We start from the raw sequence: 16209 nt of genomic DNA, 5'->3' as shown, positions 1-16209 counted from the left end.
CCAGTTTAAGGTAGTTTTAGCACAACCCCTTTAACATTGACTGTGATGTAGCTGTTTTATTGTTTTCTCCTTGTTCCGCAAGAAAACATGCCACACATACAGGGTTTTATAATTCATTTTGCAATATGTGCATCATTTTTCAATAAATATAATTAAAAGCATACAGCGATATTAGATTTCCAAACTACTACTACGAACTGTGCCATGGATTTGTCTAATCAAAAGTTATGGCTATGAGTTGCTCGCTTGTTCGACAATTTGTCCACCTTACGTAATAGAAATCCACCGTACTAATAGGACTCATATTAATGCCAAAACACCACACAAACACACATTTCTACATTATGGAATTATCCGGATCTCCTTAATCATCCTTCGTAATGCGATGTTTTTTAATTAAACACACCTTCCACAATCATGCGCAGATCGCTTAACGTCCACCGGTTGACATAAAGCACTAAAACCACTTGAAAAGGTAACCGATCCTCTCCCAAACTGGTCAATAAGATGCGTGAAAATACTGTGCGAAACTTTTGCCAGTCGCACGAAGGTGCAACCCACTGCCGCTAGTGAGAAAACATAGCTCACCTTCCATAAAGGTAGTTAAGGTAGCCAGCATGAGCAGAATTTCATCAAACCTTTGTGGAGAAGTGGAGGGAATTGCAATAAGAGCAGAGTGAGGTAAAAAAACACCCTACACATGTAAGCTCAATTTCCTACCATACGCACTATGTCATTCTATCGCTTTAGCAGCCGCCGCAGGCCGATGGCTCTAAAAGGCTGAAACCAATTTGCCGCAAAACGCCAACCAATTGGATCACTCCGTGTGCGTGATCTTGCGTGCGAACGTCTCCAACGTCCGGCGCAGTGGCCAAATTGACACAGTTGAAGAAATAGAAGAATAAGAAAAAAAAAACACACTCATGCACGTAAGTAATCGAGCCAAACGAGCTGACTGAGCGAGCCTGCGGCGAGCTAAATACCGTTTTATTTCTGCTAAATACGTACAACAACGCCCTTCGGCTTTTGGGGGCCGCAAAATGGAGTGATAAACCAAAATAATAGTAAACACATACGGGCCTTTCATAAAGGCCTCCCGTCCCTTCGGGCAGTTCCGTTTAGAAAGATTTAGAAACCAAATCGACGCACAGGGCAGACCGCCGCCCTGTCCTGGCTGCCCCGCCGCGATGACCTCTTAGTCGTTGATTTGACGTGATTCATGGTTGATGCAGGGATCATTACTGTTATTATCCGTGCGCCGTGTTTAAAGTATGTTTTGAGCAATTTCGGACCGTACACGCACCGAGCCGGGGTCGGGGCACGTGGCCGGGCATGTCACCCGGAGTGTTGCAGAAGGGTCCGCGACCCTTTCGGAGCCAACCTTTTCGGACCAGGTGGGGTTTGTTGCAATCGATTGAAATTCTCGCTAAATGCCGCAATGTGGAGCTGGTCGATGGGAAACCGGCGTCTTCTAAGCGTTGACTGCATTCAACTGGTGGTGGGGATATGAATGAAGCCAGAATTGGATTCATTTTGCAGGGTTCACATCTTCGCTGATCTCGATCCTAATCGGCCGCGTATGCCGATGGCACCTGGCGGGAAGATTGATTGGCCTGTCAGTCGATCGATCATAAGACGGGCGAAGATCGATCCCGCTGTGCTGCTTCACAACGCCTTCATGCGAACTCCACCCAGTCCGTGGAAGGGATTTAATGCGATTTTTTACACTCCCTGCACAATCCTCCGGCTCTTCCACAAGCCCAAGCGAAGCAATGAATCAATTTCATAAGAACGGCGGCATTCGGTTCGGAAATGTCGCCCTCAGTCACCGCCGAGACTGGGTACGATGTCCGATGACATTCTCACACGTCACGCACCGCAACGTGAACGTGGCCGCTTTTGGCTAGAGCTGCAACAATCGCTCCGGCAGCCGGTGGATACCGCTGACGTGTTGAAATGTTTATTTGAAACTAATTGTATCGCTCAGGTGTGGGGGAGATCGGCATTTTTTGTTCGGCATAGCTATGGCAAGCGAGAGCAAGTTTTCCCATGACGGAGACGCTGGCCCGAAATCAAACACATACAGCGCGTACCTCTGCCAGGGCGTAGAGGTCACCCACCCAAAAAACTACGCTGTGAAATTATGTGCGAAAACAGCAAAAAACATAAAACTAGCTCATCAGCAGGACCGGTAGACAAAAGGCAGACCAGCTTTAATCAGCGGTCATAAAATTCGTCTCGATTCGCTGGTCATCGTGAATGGGGTGGAGCCTTGCACCCGAGCTGCACCCGGGTGATCGCGCACGTGAGGAAAATGGTTTCGGTGGGCGCAGATTGCCCAATTTTAATGGTCACTACGATGTCACGAGCGTTTTCGGTGTCGACTCTATCACTGCACAGTGTTTGCGAAAATGAAGCGTGCGGTGGAAAATGATCGAGTGGCGCTAAATTTGGCGTGGGAAATGTCGTCCACGGGTAACCTTTCTCTGGTTGGTGGTGACTGTTTTGTTTTATGGATGCGTGAAATGCGAGGGCCTTCGTTAATGATGTTGCAGATTTTATGGCACGTTGAAAGTCAGCCACCACATAAAGGTGTCAAATTAAGCGATTGAGTTGGGTGATTGTTTTAAATATGCTATTCTTTTACAGACAATAGAAATGAATTTAGTAGATTAAGCAGTAAAATTGATTTAGAAACACTTTAAAAAATAATGATCGTTTCTGTCTGGGCCAGCTGTTTAAACATACCACGCAGCAAACAAAGACGAAATCTTGTTAACGTACCAAAAACATGTAAATTATTCCCAATTTTTGGTAGCTTCAATGCTTGTTCAACAACGTGTAAACAACGATTACAGCTAAGACCATGAAATTGAGCCTCCAGCTGTTGAGTTTTTAGGAAGTGACCTCCTTTTTGGGACAAATTACTACACCATTCTTACTAAAGAACCAATCTAGAGTCTCACAAAGCTAGCAAAAGGGCACTACCTCGTGTAAGGCTCGCCACAAGCACTGCTTCCACCAAGTACACTGAATCGAACGGGCAAAGTGTACCATTTGCATATGATTTACAGCTGACCGATTCGTTAATTACAATCAACTGAACGCGAGCAGCAGCAGCAAAGGCACCAGCACGAAACCGGCACGAATCGGAAGGCTGATGGGCAAAAGATATTTATAAACCGTGCCTACCGCACCGCCACTGTTCAGTCGATTAGTTTCGCCGTGTGCGGCCTGGTGGAGAAGCGCTCAGCAGTACGGTTCCGTGTCTTGCCTCCGCGTTGCAGGTCCAGTTCCAGCTAGCAAACAAATAGAACCACACAGTCATGCCGGCCCAACTACAAATGCAGCAAAGTGTCCTGCATCGATTGATTCCACTGCTGGTGCTGGTATCGATCGCTGCCAGCCTCCCAGCCATACGCCCCGGACCGAACACCATCGCCGACATCAATCAGCAACGCACGCGCACACGGGAAACGCTCCAGCACACCCCCCGGTACGAGTTCGCGTACGGCGTGAAGGACCCAATTACGGGCGATCACAAAGATCGGTGGGAAAAGCGGGACGGCGACCGGGTGCAGGGTGTGTACATGCTCGAGGAGCCCGACGGGACGCAGCGCATCGTGGAGTACGAGGCGGACGGTGTGCACGGCTTCCGGGCGATCGTCACCAACGTGCCGCTGGCCAAGGGCACCCGTACGCCGCACGACACGATCGCGCACAGCTACAACATGCTGCACGCCACCACCTAGGGCTCGGTATTGAGCGAAGCTCCAGGAATGGCCTCCAGGAATTGAGATCTCCTCCTGATGGCATCACCGCGCAGGCGACGATGTGGTCCGATCGAGTACGTGCAATTAGTGACAGATAAATGAGGACGAACTAGATCAGCGGGTCAATCAATTAAGCTCCCGGTGCGTAATGCGTCGTTTTCGATTAGAATTACTTTTTTGGCATAAAACGATACACGATCAATCGATGCGAAGTTTGAATGCAATAAAACCTCCCGCTTTAGTGCCCCTTAAAATAGGCAAGCCGCTTCACCGGGCTTCATCATTAGCGTTGGATTTGCACTTCTTTGTACTTTTCGCTTTCGCAGCTTGCCGGGGACATACAAAATACCCATACCATACCCTGGTACCCAGGACATACCCTAATGTGCTGTGGCGGTTGGCTGAATGCCTATCTTACACAAATAAAACCGTCCAGGCTTGGTCGTGCTTGAAGCTGCAATCGCAAGTGTGTGTGTGTTTTTTTTTCGCAACCGTTTCACCTCATTAGGGCAAGTTGGTGCGGGCTCGGGGCTTGAAGGAGCTTCATCAGTGGTTGCGCCCAAAGTTCGTCGGGTGTCACACATCGCATCAAACGTCACACGCCGCCTGCAAAAATGGCAAAGGTTCACGCGGTGCGTCGGTTGCGCGCGCGCAGGAACGTCATTCCTGGGTGTATTCTGCATGCCATTTAGTGAGGAGTGATCTTTTGAGGCCAAACAGTAACACTAAACTGGAACTTAAACTCGTCGTGTTTACTTAATTATTTGAAGGAGTCGCCATCGGCCAATGGTGGAAGAAAGAAAGTGTCTCTTTACTATTGGAGTAAGAGCGACTGGGAGGGAATCAGCGGCCGCACAGGGTGGGGATTACCCTAAAAAAGGTAAATTCCACATATTGCCACCCGTTTGGGCTTGCTCTGCACTGGCTTGCAAGTACGCACGAGATGGCAGTACGGTACAGTGCATCAAGATGCTGAATAATTACGCCCCGGAATGGTGTTGATGACTAAATAAATGTAAAATATTTCAAACACCTGACGAGAGCGTAATCAAAAAAGGGTAATGCATCGCAAGGTTTGTGGGACGGTTTTTAAAGCAACATTGTATTTAATTGATTTTTATGAGCATCATTCGTTTGTTTTATTGAAAATAAATCCTAAGCTTTATTTGAACATCACAATTGTTGTATATTCAGGTGTGTTTGGATGACTTTGGTCTTTGAAACGTGTAATTTATTTATGTTTCTGTTTATAAAAAAAAAAGATTAAAGACCTTAAATAAGCTCATTTAAATCATAGAGAAACTTCACGTTAAATGATAAATTTTCAATTTTATTCTATCGATCGAAAATTTTACCAAAAATATTCCAAATAATGTCTGATACATTTGAACCATTTACATAAATGTACTCTTTTTCACTTTCTAAAGCAGCTGAGTTACAACCGCACAACCACCAGCGAACCGTACAATAAAAAGGAAACCGATCAGCTACGAAAACGAATCGATCGACCCGCGTGGCTCTGGCTCAGGGTTTAGAACAACACAATGCACACAACAGCAACCCCTTCGAAAGCGTCTATCACACTCGATTAATCCTTCGGCGGTACCAAAGTCGCCCCAGATTCGGTCGGTCGGCTTGATCAACCGTAGCCAAGAACATGCCCCCGGTGGCTCGCCGGTTGTGGGGGATTTGTGCTTCAATTGTCAAACAGTGGAATGGTAGAAACAATGCAGGGCGAGGGGTGCAATGGCAGCCGGCAAATCGGAGTTGGATGAGCGCCGGTACGTGCATTGAAACTCTCGCACACAAGGTGCACACACCAAAGCATCGACGAGAAAAATCGAAGACGATCGAACAAGCAAAGCGGTAAAAACGGCACTGTCGGAAGTGAATCTAGGCCGAAAATGTTGCTGCTGCTGCTGCTCGAAATTTGACCGGCTCGGAACATTATTCATATGCGCGTGGTGAGTCCGGCGGGTGCATCGTTTTGTGCCTGGGCAGAGTAGTTTGCTCGATCTAGTCAGTATAAAAGTTTGCGCAACCCCCGGCTACTGTATCAGTTCCCTGCCGTCGATCGAACCGTTTAAATCGTAGCTTTGTTTTTTTGTTTTGCATTCTGCTCTCCCACGTGCCGGGTCGCCTAAGCTGGTTCTAATTGCTTCTTGGGGCAGTACAGTGGAAGCAAGCAAACGCACGCCGCAGGTGATCAAAATGTCCAGCGCAAAAGTAAGTAGCGGTGACGCATCTGTCAGCAGTGTGTGGGTTTTGTGACGTGACGTGTTGGTGCTTTTTGGCGTGTCTCGTAGGTAATTCTGTTGGTTGGCGCGGTGATGCTGTTCGGGTTTAGTGGATCAGCGGCTCAGACGACTGTTGACAAGGAAAGCTCGAAGGAAAACGTCACCGAGGCAGCAACTGTTGCGGAGCCGGAACTGTCCACGGAGCGATTCAACGCTAGCCGCGTGCTTGGTGCGATTCGAGCGGAAATCGAGCGACGTCGCAGCGAACGCCGGGAAAAGACGCTCCAGCGCGCTCAGGAACTTCGCGAGCAGATCCTGCAAACGCTGGACAACTTGAGCGAACGCCGACGGGAGTTCGAGCTGCGTCGACAGGAAACCCTGCAGGATGCCGAAGCTCTGCGCGAGGCACGCCGCCAGGACATGGAGGCGCGTCGCCGACTGCCGCAGCGTGAACGCGAGCGTGTCAACCAGGCCCGGCTGGAGAAGCTGACCGAACAGACCACGCCGGAGGAGAACGAGATCGAGGAGGATGCGATCGATGGCATTGCCGCGGGCAGTGGGGAGGCTTCGGAAGGGGTACAGCGCGTGCGCAATCTGTTGCTAATCGAGGAAGCGGACGGTAACTTGCGACTGATCGATTTGGACACCGAGGAAGGGCAACAGTTTGTGCTGAACGGTGGCCCGAAGCGTGGGCAGAGTGGCGAGGTCGCCGCTGAGAAGGAAAAGGAAGGCGAAGAAGCCGAGCAGGAGCAGGAAGGAGAGGAGAAGGAGGAGGAGCAGGAGGCAAGCAAGCGGAAACTCAAGACTGGACAGATTTAGGGTAGAGTAGGGCTGACAGTGTGTTTTTGTTTTCTTCTTTAATGGCAGGAGAGTTAGATAAGTAGCTTATTGTTCATCGCTCAGATTTATTCATCATTTCAAGTGTTCCAAATGCCATTGAGTTAATTATTTGATTTTATGTTTGAAATAAACATTTAGAAAACTAATTCAATCAATTGTTTACTTTCTCATTTCCTATGCACTTAAAAATATTTTTTTTTCCCCAGCCAGGGTAATATTTATTCAATGAATTTACAAAATATTTCTTCCTTTTATTTACTTCAATTTTTGGATCTCAAGATCATCGTTTTTTCGGTTACCTTCCAGACAATTCAATCAAATGCGTCACGTTTACCGCATTAAAGGGAATAAAACGATCCATTTCTTTCGCCGAAAACCCAAAACTACCATAATACCTAAACAACAATTGCCTTTACGGCCTCGGTAAACCTTGCATTGTTGTGTGCTCCCTTTTTGAGGTGCAAATTTCGACACTGACCTACAAACTGGAGCACTAAAACCCTTACAAACACCCTCCTCATCTCGCTCCCAGCGAATGTATTGTACTGGGCGCCAGTCAACGACACCTTCACCCGTGTTTTGTGTTGTTGTTTACTCTCACCTTCGACTCCAGCGCACCGTGGCATCAATCATTATCGTTCAATGCGGGTAAGGCGTTCCGAGCCGTTACGGTCGGGGGAAATTATGTTGCCCACTAGCGTGTGTATTTACATTTCCCTTTTTTTGATTGGTCTATACGACTTAAGCGATCAACTTCCGCTGGCGGTTAAGCGATCTGTGCGTGTACGAGTAGCGGACCGCGACGCCTAAAGTGATCACTTCCTTTCCCAATTGGGAAGCAATACATAAACTTTGTAGTTTTTAAATTAAAAATACATTTCAGCATTACACCACGCGCACGTTGCTTTTTCTTCACCATGGGAAACACTTTGTCCGAGGGTATGGTGCTGTGTGGAGGCAGACAGTAGTGCCCCGCCTCAAAGAAATGCAAAGCTGTGTTAGCAACCTTGGCTCGGGGTTGTCTGCCAGTGTGAGGAAAGTAGGGCGTTGCGTGCTGTATGGGTGCGAGTGCATATCATTCCCTTAAAGATGTGTTTCGTGGGATAAAGTGTGGGCATTTGGGGAGTTTGATGTATACTTAGAGGTTAAATTGAAGATGATTTTTCTCCCCCCACTAGAAGCATCTCGAAGCCACATGATGCACACAGTTGGAGTTCTAGGTATAAAAGGTGGATGCTGTGGGGAAGCCGATATCAGTCTCGAGTAGTTCTAGCATCTTATCACAACTGTAGAAAAATGAAGGTAAGCATGGAGGAATAAAAAATGTTTTAACAATAAAACGAGGTTTATATTTTTATCTTTTATTTCCAGTTCCTAGCCTTGTTTGTCTCTTTGGAGCTCTTATGCTTCGCCTACGCTCAGGATACAAAACTGTCCGAAGAACGCAAACTAATCTCATACGAAACAAAAGTCTTCCACAAAATCCCCGAGCACACTATAGTGGAGGAAAAAATCGAAGAACTGAAAAAGATTTCCCCAATCGAGAAGAAAGAAACGATCGTTGAGGAAAAGTCATCCGGCCCGAGCTATGAGTTCGGTTACGGCGTGAAAGATCCAATCAGCGGCGATCATAAAGATCAGTGGGAAAAGCGCCAGGGTGATCATGTGAAGGGAGCGTATCGATTTGACGAGTCCGATGGTACGCAGCGCATTGTGGAGTACGAAGCAAGCGGCAAGAAAGGGTTCGAAGCGACGGTAAAGAACGTTGAGAAGAAGGTGGAAGGCACCGTGGAAGTTCCGTCGATCGATGAAAAGAAGAAGGAGGGCAAGGTGGCTCACAGTTACAGCTATCTGAAGAGAACTGGCCACTAATCAAAATGACGAAAGAGTAACTAATACAATAAACACAGCACTGCCAAAATAATAATGGTGTCAATTGCAGTTCGTGAGCGCGTTGAACCGAGTTCGTATAATTTTGTACAACTTGCATGGAGCTGGCCACATGATAGTATGTAATTACGACTCAAAAGCTTGCCTGGTTGCCTTTGATTGTATATGGCAGACTGGAATTGTTTAATTCTATGCCTGGTAGAAATAAAATTGAATTAAAACGTGATGCTTTACATCAATTGATGACCATGAAATGATTAGTAGTTAACAAACTGTTGGTGTTGAAAGTAAAGATTACATAGAGGTTCTATTTTGAGCGGAATCTAGAATTAAGCATTATCGAAGCAAATATAGTGGAAAGAAAACTTCTTCTTTATTCCAGACTCGATATTTTGATATCAAAACACTCAGTAACGACCTTAATCCACCTTTTTCAGCTTGCTATAGCTTTGAGCCACCTGGCCATCGGCATGTCCCCAGCGAACATCTCCCCGATTCCGCTCATCGATACGATCGATCTCCTTCACCACAGCCTCAAACCCGTTCCTATCGTCGGCCTCATACTCAACCACTCGCTTCGTTCCATCGGGCTGATCGAGCGTATACTTCCCTTTCACATGATCACCGACACGCTTTTCCCACTGTTCCTTCTTATCTCCTGTGGCCGGATCGTGCACACCGTACGAAAACTCGTACAGCGGGAAATCGTTGAAGTAACGATCCTTCTTCTCACCATGCTCCTCTTCTTGTGAACTAGACTGTTGTTGTTTTTTCTTGCCTTCGAGCGTCTTCTGCCCGCTCGCTTGCATTCGGCGATGAAGCTCACGTGCTGGGAGACGTCCTTGGGCACGCCCAACTGCTTCACGATTGCGCTCCTCGCGCTCTTCCAACTCCGAATCCTTCTTTTCCTGTTGTCGGTCGAGGAATTCACGCTTGCGCTCATCGGCAGCCTCCTGTTCACCCTGCTCGGAAGCCTCCTGCTCTTCCTTTTGCTTGCCTTCCGCTGTAATGCCAAACACTTCCTCGATCGTGTTTGTTAGCTGCTCCCAGTCCATCTTGGTTTTGCGCTGCTGCAGCGGAGTGCCCGCCTTGGGCTGCTGGGACTGTGGAGCGGCTGCTCCCAGCACAAGCAGCACAGACAGAATCACCAAAATCTGCCAAAAAGGATATGAACATTGAGTAACACTGAATAAAACCTCAAATGCTGCTTTCTGAAGAGTAACGTTACCTTTGCCATGCTTGGTGTTAGGTGGTTTGATTGAAAGAAGATGAAGCTGGCTTAAAATGCGGCAGCTGAATGGTACAGTTTAGAATGCATTCTTGAGCTTTTATACCGATAATGAAAAACAGTAGAAGTATGGCGTGATTTGAAGTTGTTTCCTCGTGCAACCGACCGGCAGAAGTTGGTCCGACCTTTGGCCATGTACCTGCCAGTAAACATACGCACGCTACATGTAGTCGAAGCTCGCACCCAACCATAACATTTAGTTCAAGAGTGTTACAAAGCTGCAAAGAAGATGCTTCTACTAGGGCAACACTACAATGTTTACACGGTCAATGTTGTTTAATGAGTACAGAAGTAACTAAAAAACATCTAGAAAACTCGCAATATAGAATTGAACAGAATGTTTTAATATTCCCGATCTTATCATGAATGTCATCAATTATAGTTTCCGATCCGAGGTAAATCAAATACACAAATACCATCATTTTAACAGGATAACAACAGATTTAACTATTTATTAGCTCTTTAATCGCTATTCTTAAACAGAGGTAACAAAATGGGGTGCGGTTAGGATTCCATTTTAAACGTAACAGTCTTACGGACGTTTGCATTTGCTCAACCTTACTGACGAGCAAAGACTGTTGAGAGTTTAACTGATCTTTTGGAACTTTACGTAGCTCTGCCCCCCGTTAGGTCCCTCCTTCAGTACGGCACGTGGCCTACCGCCAGGAACAAAACCAAACACAGGATTATCCACGTAAGCCATCGGTCCTATTTCCCGTACCGGTTGTGCCTGTCTGTACTCTAGCCCTCCCCACAACCCATCGGACAGCAGTGGATTGCGCTCGGATTTCACCTTCTCCAGGAACTTTTGCGATTTGTACACCCCCTGGTACGATTTCGATCCACCGTACCCGATCTTGACCACCTTAGCATCCTTGCGCCCAGGCTTCAGTGAACCCTTGTTGATGAGCACCTTCAGCTGGTCGAGCTGTTTCTTCTGTGCCGCCGTGGGTCCTGGCAAGCTAGCAGCGCTGGTTTTAGCACTCTTTTTCCCATTTTCTGCCCGTATGTCGAACGATTTCGTTGGATCTTGGCTCGTAGACACTTCCTTCGGTTGTTCTTGCTGAGCTTTCTCGAGCTTGGTAAAATCTTCCAGATCCTGCTCCGTGAACTCCTTCTTCAGATAGTCCTTGAACAGCAGATTGAACTCCGATATGGTAAGGCCACCTTGCCGGCCCGCTAGAATGCGCGCCATCTCGCTAATGTCCATGTTGGCATCGATATTCACTGGAGCACTGGCACCACTTTCCTCATTGCCTTCCTCCGGCTCTTCCGCCGTTTCACTTTCGGGCGTTTCTTCAACATTTTCCACAATCGGACGGATGGACTCTTCAAAGTCCTTAAAATCAGCACTCAAGTAATCACCGTAACTGTTGCGCAGTTTGCTTGGAGCAGACACACGGTTCGAAGAGCTGCTTCCCGTTTCGGAACTCTTGGTTGAAGTTGACACGGGTGTCGCCGAGGTGGTCACTTGGGAGTCACTTACAAAGTAACCTACAGTTGTGAAGCTACCGCCACTACGAATGCTTTCCGGTAGGAAGTCATCGGGCTGACGACCCTCCTCAGTTTGTGGTCTTTTGCGCGAGCCTGCATTTCCACGCGTGTTCTGCGGGACAGTTCTTGCACGGGATGACTCAACGGCACCCTTTCGTTCACGATTTTCACTCACTGTTTTCTTGTCTCCTATTTCGTTATTGGAGTTCGTTTGTTCCACATTCTCCGAATTCTTTCGAGGATTCTCGTACTTCAGCAACAGATAGATCTCTTCGTTTTCCTCCACAGCCGACTTGGGAATCGATTTCAGCACTTTGCCCGGAGGCTTCACCGTCGTTGGCACGGTTGTCGTAGTCGTGGTCGGTTCGGTCGCAAACAGCACCGGTCCACGCTCTCGCAGCTGAGGAGTGTTGTAAAAGTCTTGCGCACTGATCGGTTTCACAATCGCGTCCTGTTCCGGGATTGATTCCTCCGGCGGATAGTACTCGACCGATTGGTACGACAAAACACGGTTCTGACCGCGTCCCTGGCTGCTGCTCTGGAACACGGTCGCCTGCAGGGGCACCTCCTCCAGCCCCGGGGACACGGCATTAAAGTCTATGCTCTTGATCGGGGACTTCACTTCACTCTGTACCGTCGGCTTTGCAGCGGCCAGCGTGGTGGAGATTCGCTCGCCACCACCAGCAGCACCATCACTACCACCATTAGCACCACCGTCCGTCCCCACACTGCCCCGTTCTGCGTTCACCGCACCAAAGAACTGTTCATTGCGCTGCTGGACATTTTCTTTACTCGCACTACCGGGGGCAATCGTGGGCGCTAGCGGTACCGAGCGCGACGTGCCCGTCCGGTCCGCGTTCACGTGCAGCTGGTGGACGGCAAACGTGCCGTGCTTGATATTGATCTCATACTCGTCTTTCTTCAGTGCACTCCCGGTGGAAACCAGCAGCGTGGCGAAGCACAGTATGACCACCACCAGCTGGAACCAGATACAGAAAAGGGATTTCTTAAGATCACTGACGACGTCGCGCTCGCGCAAACCACTGAAACTCACCTTAAACATTGCGAGCGAGTCTCAAACGAGGAAGAAGGGACACTGTTTGTTTGGCGCGTTCGATTGCTATCTGTTTGCGCGAGCCTACCCAGAACACAAAACAGAACGCTGCGCGTGTGCCCCTCTTCTAGAGCTACGACTACTACCGCGTTAATGGCTATCAGTGGACTGACCACTTTCTTTACTTTCGCTCACGGTATTTATAAGCTCAGTGTGCGGGTTTTGGTTTGATGTTGTTTGCATTATGTGTTGCATTTTGGACGCATCACCGCTGGGGCCTGGGTGGGAGGTTTTATGTGTTTTGATCGGCATCGAAGCGCTGAAAAAGGTGCGTAATCGAATTGTAGTGCAAGCAGGAAACTTGCACTACACTAGCCTGGGGTTTTTTCCTTCAACGTTCCGGGCTGCAAGCTGTTTGTTAGCGTACAACCATGTTTACGATCGTCCCCGGCCTCCCTTAGTCATTTTTTGCAAACCGTCGGGGAATGTACCGGACAATTGCTGTGCTGTTAGAGGATTGCAGTGAAGCAGCCCTTTCTAAGCCCCTTCTTGGCTTTGAAGTTTCATCCAAGGGTCCCAAATTTAGACCCACCGTTGGCTGGTGGGTTCGTGACCGAAGCAGCTTAAAATGTAACAATCGATTGCGTGTTCGAATCGCTTTGGGTGAGGTGCGTTCGGTAGTGGGTTAAACGATTGGTGTAAAATAAAAATAACGTCTATGAGCAGTCATCCACAGCGTCTAGACTGGTGTGGTAAAGCAGCAGAGCTTAAAGTAATGTTAGAAATATGCGCTTTTGTCGCTATTGAACACTTTCTGTCATGTTTAGTTCTCCACGTATGGTAAGCATCAGCATAATATCCGCTTCAGAGCATGTCCTGAACTTCCAACCGACTACTCTCGAGGACTACGTGACCAAAAACAGTTACGACCGATCATGATCATCAAACAATCTTTGAATGTGACATCATGGCGAAGAGAACAACATTTTCTTTGCGACAAGTTCGAACCGTCATTCTAGTCATTCAAAGTATCCAGTCATTCAAAGTATAGCAATAGTTTACAAATATCAAACGGATATATAAATAATCTGTACCTCACGAGCGAGCTCTAACCGTCCCATCGACCGCAGCGCACCTGTAAAATCCCGAAGATCAATAAAGTCCGGGAAAATCCACTCCATCTGGATTTGTTTGTTTCTCGTGACTCAGTCATCAGCTCGCAAGGCCCTCCTCCTTCTCTTTTTAGAACAACGCTTCCGACAGACTCGAGCAAGCATCTTCTATCGAACTCCCTTCCCGAGGTCATCCCTTAACCGGACGTCGGTTGCCACTGTCCTCCGTTTGCTCGCAGCCAATACAATCACCTTGACACCGGAATGGTCGCTTGCCTCTCTACCATGCCGCCATGCCGACCCGCTCATTCAGCGTGTCACTCGAAACTGGAACGCGCCAAGTGACTGAAGATGAATGATTGTTTTACCAATCGCGCGTTCGTTGTCTCCGGCGTTCGCGCGATTGAAAAGCGGTTTGCCGCTCTGCCAATAGAGATTCGATCGAGCGCGCTGGCTCGATCAAAAGATGAGTGAGTGTGGCTTCGTTTGAGTGATCGCTTTGTATGACAAGTTCAGCGGCGCAGTGTAAGCCCATTCGCGTAAGCCTTTGACCACGAACTTGGCGATGCTAACGATGGTACGCGATCAAGGCCCGATTGGAAACCCGATGGCACACCACACAACCACCACCGTATAATTAGCACTGCCAGCCTGCAGGTTCTCCTTTTTTGCCAACTGTCGGTACAGTCGCTACGAGCGTGGTGCAGCACAAATCTCGCGCAACTCCGTCCACTGCGGATTAAACAAACGGAGCCGGCCCGGAGAGCAAGCGACCACCGCAAGCTGACCGCAAAAATATGATGCCAACTGGTGCCCAACAGTGACTAGAACTTCTCCAAGGTAGTGCGCAATTAGTCTGATTAATGAAAGTAGACAGCGTCCATAGCGGGGCCGCTAAAGGCCAACGGACTGGCCCGGAGAAGATGACGAACTACGATATCGACTGTCGAAGTGGCCTTCGAGATTTAGATCAAAACAAACTGTTGCCGGAAGGTATTTAGAATAACATGAGATGAACTGAGCGAGTTTCAATCTTACTAGAATTATCGCAGGGAGGTCTCTGTGGTCTCGTATTCGATCGGGTATAACTTTGCAAGACCCAAACGGAATGCATGTTATGCCATAACCTTTTTCAGAAGCACCAGTATCGCACCGATACCGGTTTCCCACTACACATCACAAAAATGTCGTCTTCATGGATACCGGCTCGCGGAGTTCCAAATGAGAGAGTCCAAACGGGAGTTGTCATCCTGCAAACTGCCAGCCCAAAAACGCTTACAAATCGCCACGAATGCGAACCGTTCACACACTTTTCCTTTCCCGCAAGCGCAGCGGTTTAGCTCTCGAGGTAAGGACCGCAAAACCTTACCATGGCCGACACTGCCGACACCTTCTCGGGAGGACCACTTGACATTCGTGTTGTGTGGTGCTAAACAGCTGATTTTACAACCTCTGTGAGAAGAAGATACGGCTTGGAAATGGGGGTTTGCTTGGCTTGCGACACACATAGACGCCGGTACGGTAAGAGGCAGTTTGAAAGTAATCGCCCAAGAGAGATGAGCGTTTGTGATGTAGCCATTCAAATGGGGGAATGCATCGCGTTCTTGTACAATTCTATATAAAGCTATAATTTCCGTAGAATGGTGATGTTGAAAGCTTATTACATTATGCAGGCCGCACCAGAGAATTAAAGAGAAGATTTGATGAAATTTAAATTAAATGTTGGTTGCTTAGGGTTGTCATAAAATGCGGTGTTCATGATTGAGTGATGCAACGTATTAAAATATGACAGTTGCGAAAATTAATCCAACATGTTTATGTGTCACCTCTTACCCCATGCTGCACGTCGTTTTAATGTGTATACGGGCTCTGTCCTTCAGAACTAAATTGAGTTTTAGAAGTAATTTAAATAGGCACACAATTGTGTGGCAACAACTTTACTCCTAACGCCACGTATAAAGCTGTCATACATTTGAAACATACCGAGATAACGACACCCGCATATGCTATTTGTCTAAGCCTTGCTGTGTAATTGATAAGAAAGGCCGCGTTAGTTGTGGAATATAAAATACATTGCGGGTGAATTACTCAATCATTCCTGCAGCATTTGCTTCACTCTCAAATAAGTTGTTCGTGTCAGTGCTAACCATCATCATTTAAATACGTTATCACACATTTATTTGACGATTTTGATTCAAGGTTTGTCAAAACAAGACACACACCTTCCCCGTCAAGTAGTAACTCACCAATGCTCACGCAGGAGAAGCTGAGAAGAGAGAGAGCGAGATCCAGAGTGAGAAAAACATCTCCCCATTCTATGAAGCAAACAAAACGTAAACAAATATGACATAACGCAACAAAAAAAAAAACACTCTCCCTCAGAGAGCGATAGGAAACCATTCGAGATTGGAAAAATTGTGCCGGTCTCTGAGCTGCACGGGGTGAGTTCTACCAGCCCGGAATGGAAAAACTGAGCAAGAGCGGATGAGATCACTCACTGATCTCCCTTAAAACCCCCTTC

General features: G+C 47.7%; 5 protein-coding genes across 5 annotated transcripts; 3 read left to right on the top strand and 2 right to left on the bottom strand.

Moving 5' to 3' along the window:
- The first annotated feature begins 3326 nt into the window (after positions 1-3326).
- Positions 3327-3752, top strand: LOC120894597 (larval cuticle protein A2B-like). The gene has a single exon (XM_040297285.1). The coding sequence runs from the start codon at positions 3327-3329 to the stop codon at positions 3750-3752; it is 426 nt and encodes a 141-aa protein (XP_040153219.1).
- Positions 3753-5807: 2055 nt separating this feature from the next.
- Positions 5808-7001, top strand: LOC120897678 (cyclin-dependent kinase 11B-like). Its single transcript, XM_040302705.1, has 2 exons — positions 5808-5999; positions 6080-7001. The coding sequence occupies exons 1-2, from the start codon at positions 5985-5987 to the stop codon at positions 6827-6829; spliced, it is 765 nt and encodes a 254-aa protein (XP_040158639.1). The 5' UTR covers positions 5808-5984; the 3' UTR covers positions 6830-7001.
- Positions 7002-8115: 1114 nt separating this feature from the next.
- On the top strand, positions 8116-9086 carry LOC120897790 (larval cuticle protein A3A-like). Its single transcript, XM_040302882.1, has 2 exons — positions 8116-8152; positions 8222-9086. Exons 1-2 carry the CDS (start codon positions 8147-8149, stop codon positions 8720-8722), a joined length of 507 nt encoding a protein of 168 aa, XP_040158816.1. The 5' UTR covers positions 8116-8146; the 3' UTR covers positions 8723-9086.
- Positions 9087-9089: 3 nt separating this feature from the next.
- LOC120897789 (cilia- and flagella-associated protein 251-like) lies at positions 9090-10045 on the bottom strand. The gene is made up of 2 exons (XM_040302881.1): positions 9969-10045; positions 9090-9894 (listed from the first exon to the last, which is right to left on the bottom strand). The coding sequence occupies exons 1-2, from the start codon at positions 9975-9977 to the stop codon at positions 9160-9162; spliced, it is 744 nt and encodes a 247-aa protein (XP_040158815.1). The 5' UTR covers positions 9978-10045; the 3' UTR covers positions 9090-9159.
- A 410-nt stretch (positions 10046-10455) lies between these two features.
- Positions 10456-12733, bottom strand: LOC120897897. The gene is made up of 2 exons (XM_040303079.1): positions 12577-12733; positions 10456-12501 (listed from the first exon to the last, which is right to left on the bottom strand). The coding sequence occupies exons 1-2, from the start codon at positions 12583-12585 to the stop codon at positions 10615-10617; spliced, it is 1896 nt and encodes a 631-aa protein (XP_040159013.1). The 5' UTR covers positions 12586-12733; the 3' UTR covers positions 10456-10614.
- Between the last annotated feature and the right edge of the window lie 3476 nt (positions 12734-16209).

The sequence above is a fragment of the Anopheles arabiensis genome, chromosome 2 (genome assembly GCF_016920715.1).
Source record: "Anopheles arabiensis isolate DONGOLA chromosome 2, AaraD3, whole genome shotgun sequence".
NCBI lineage: Eukaryota > Metazoa > Arthropoda > Insecta > Diptera > Culicidae > Anopheles > Anopheles arabiensis.
The sequence above is the reverse complement of the archived record's forward strand: the minus strand, read 5'-3'. Positions and strand labels throughout refer to the sequence as shown.

Excerpts from the sequence above, each read along its gene's own strand:
- LOC120894597 (XM_040297285.1), top strand. The coding sequence starts at position 3,327 with ATGCCGGCCCAACTACAAATGCAGCAAAGTGTCCTGCATCGATTGATT.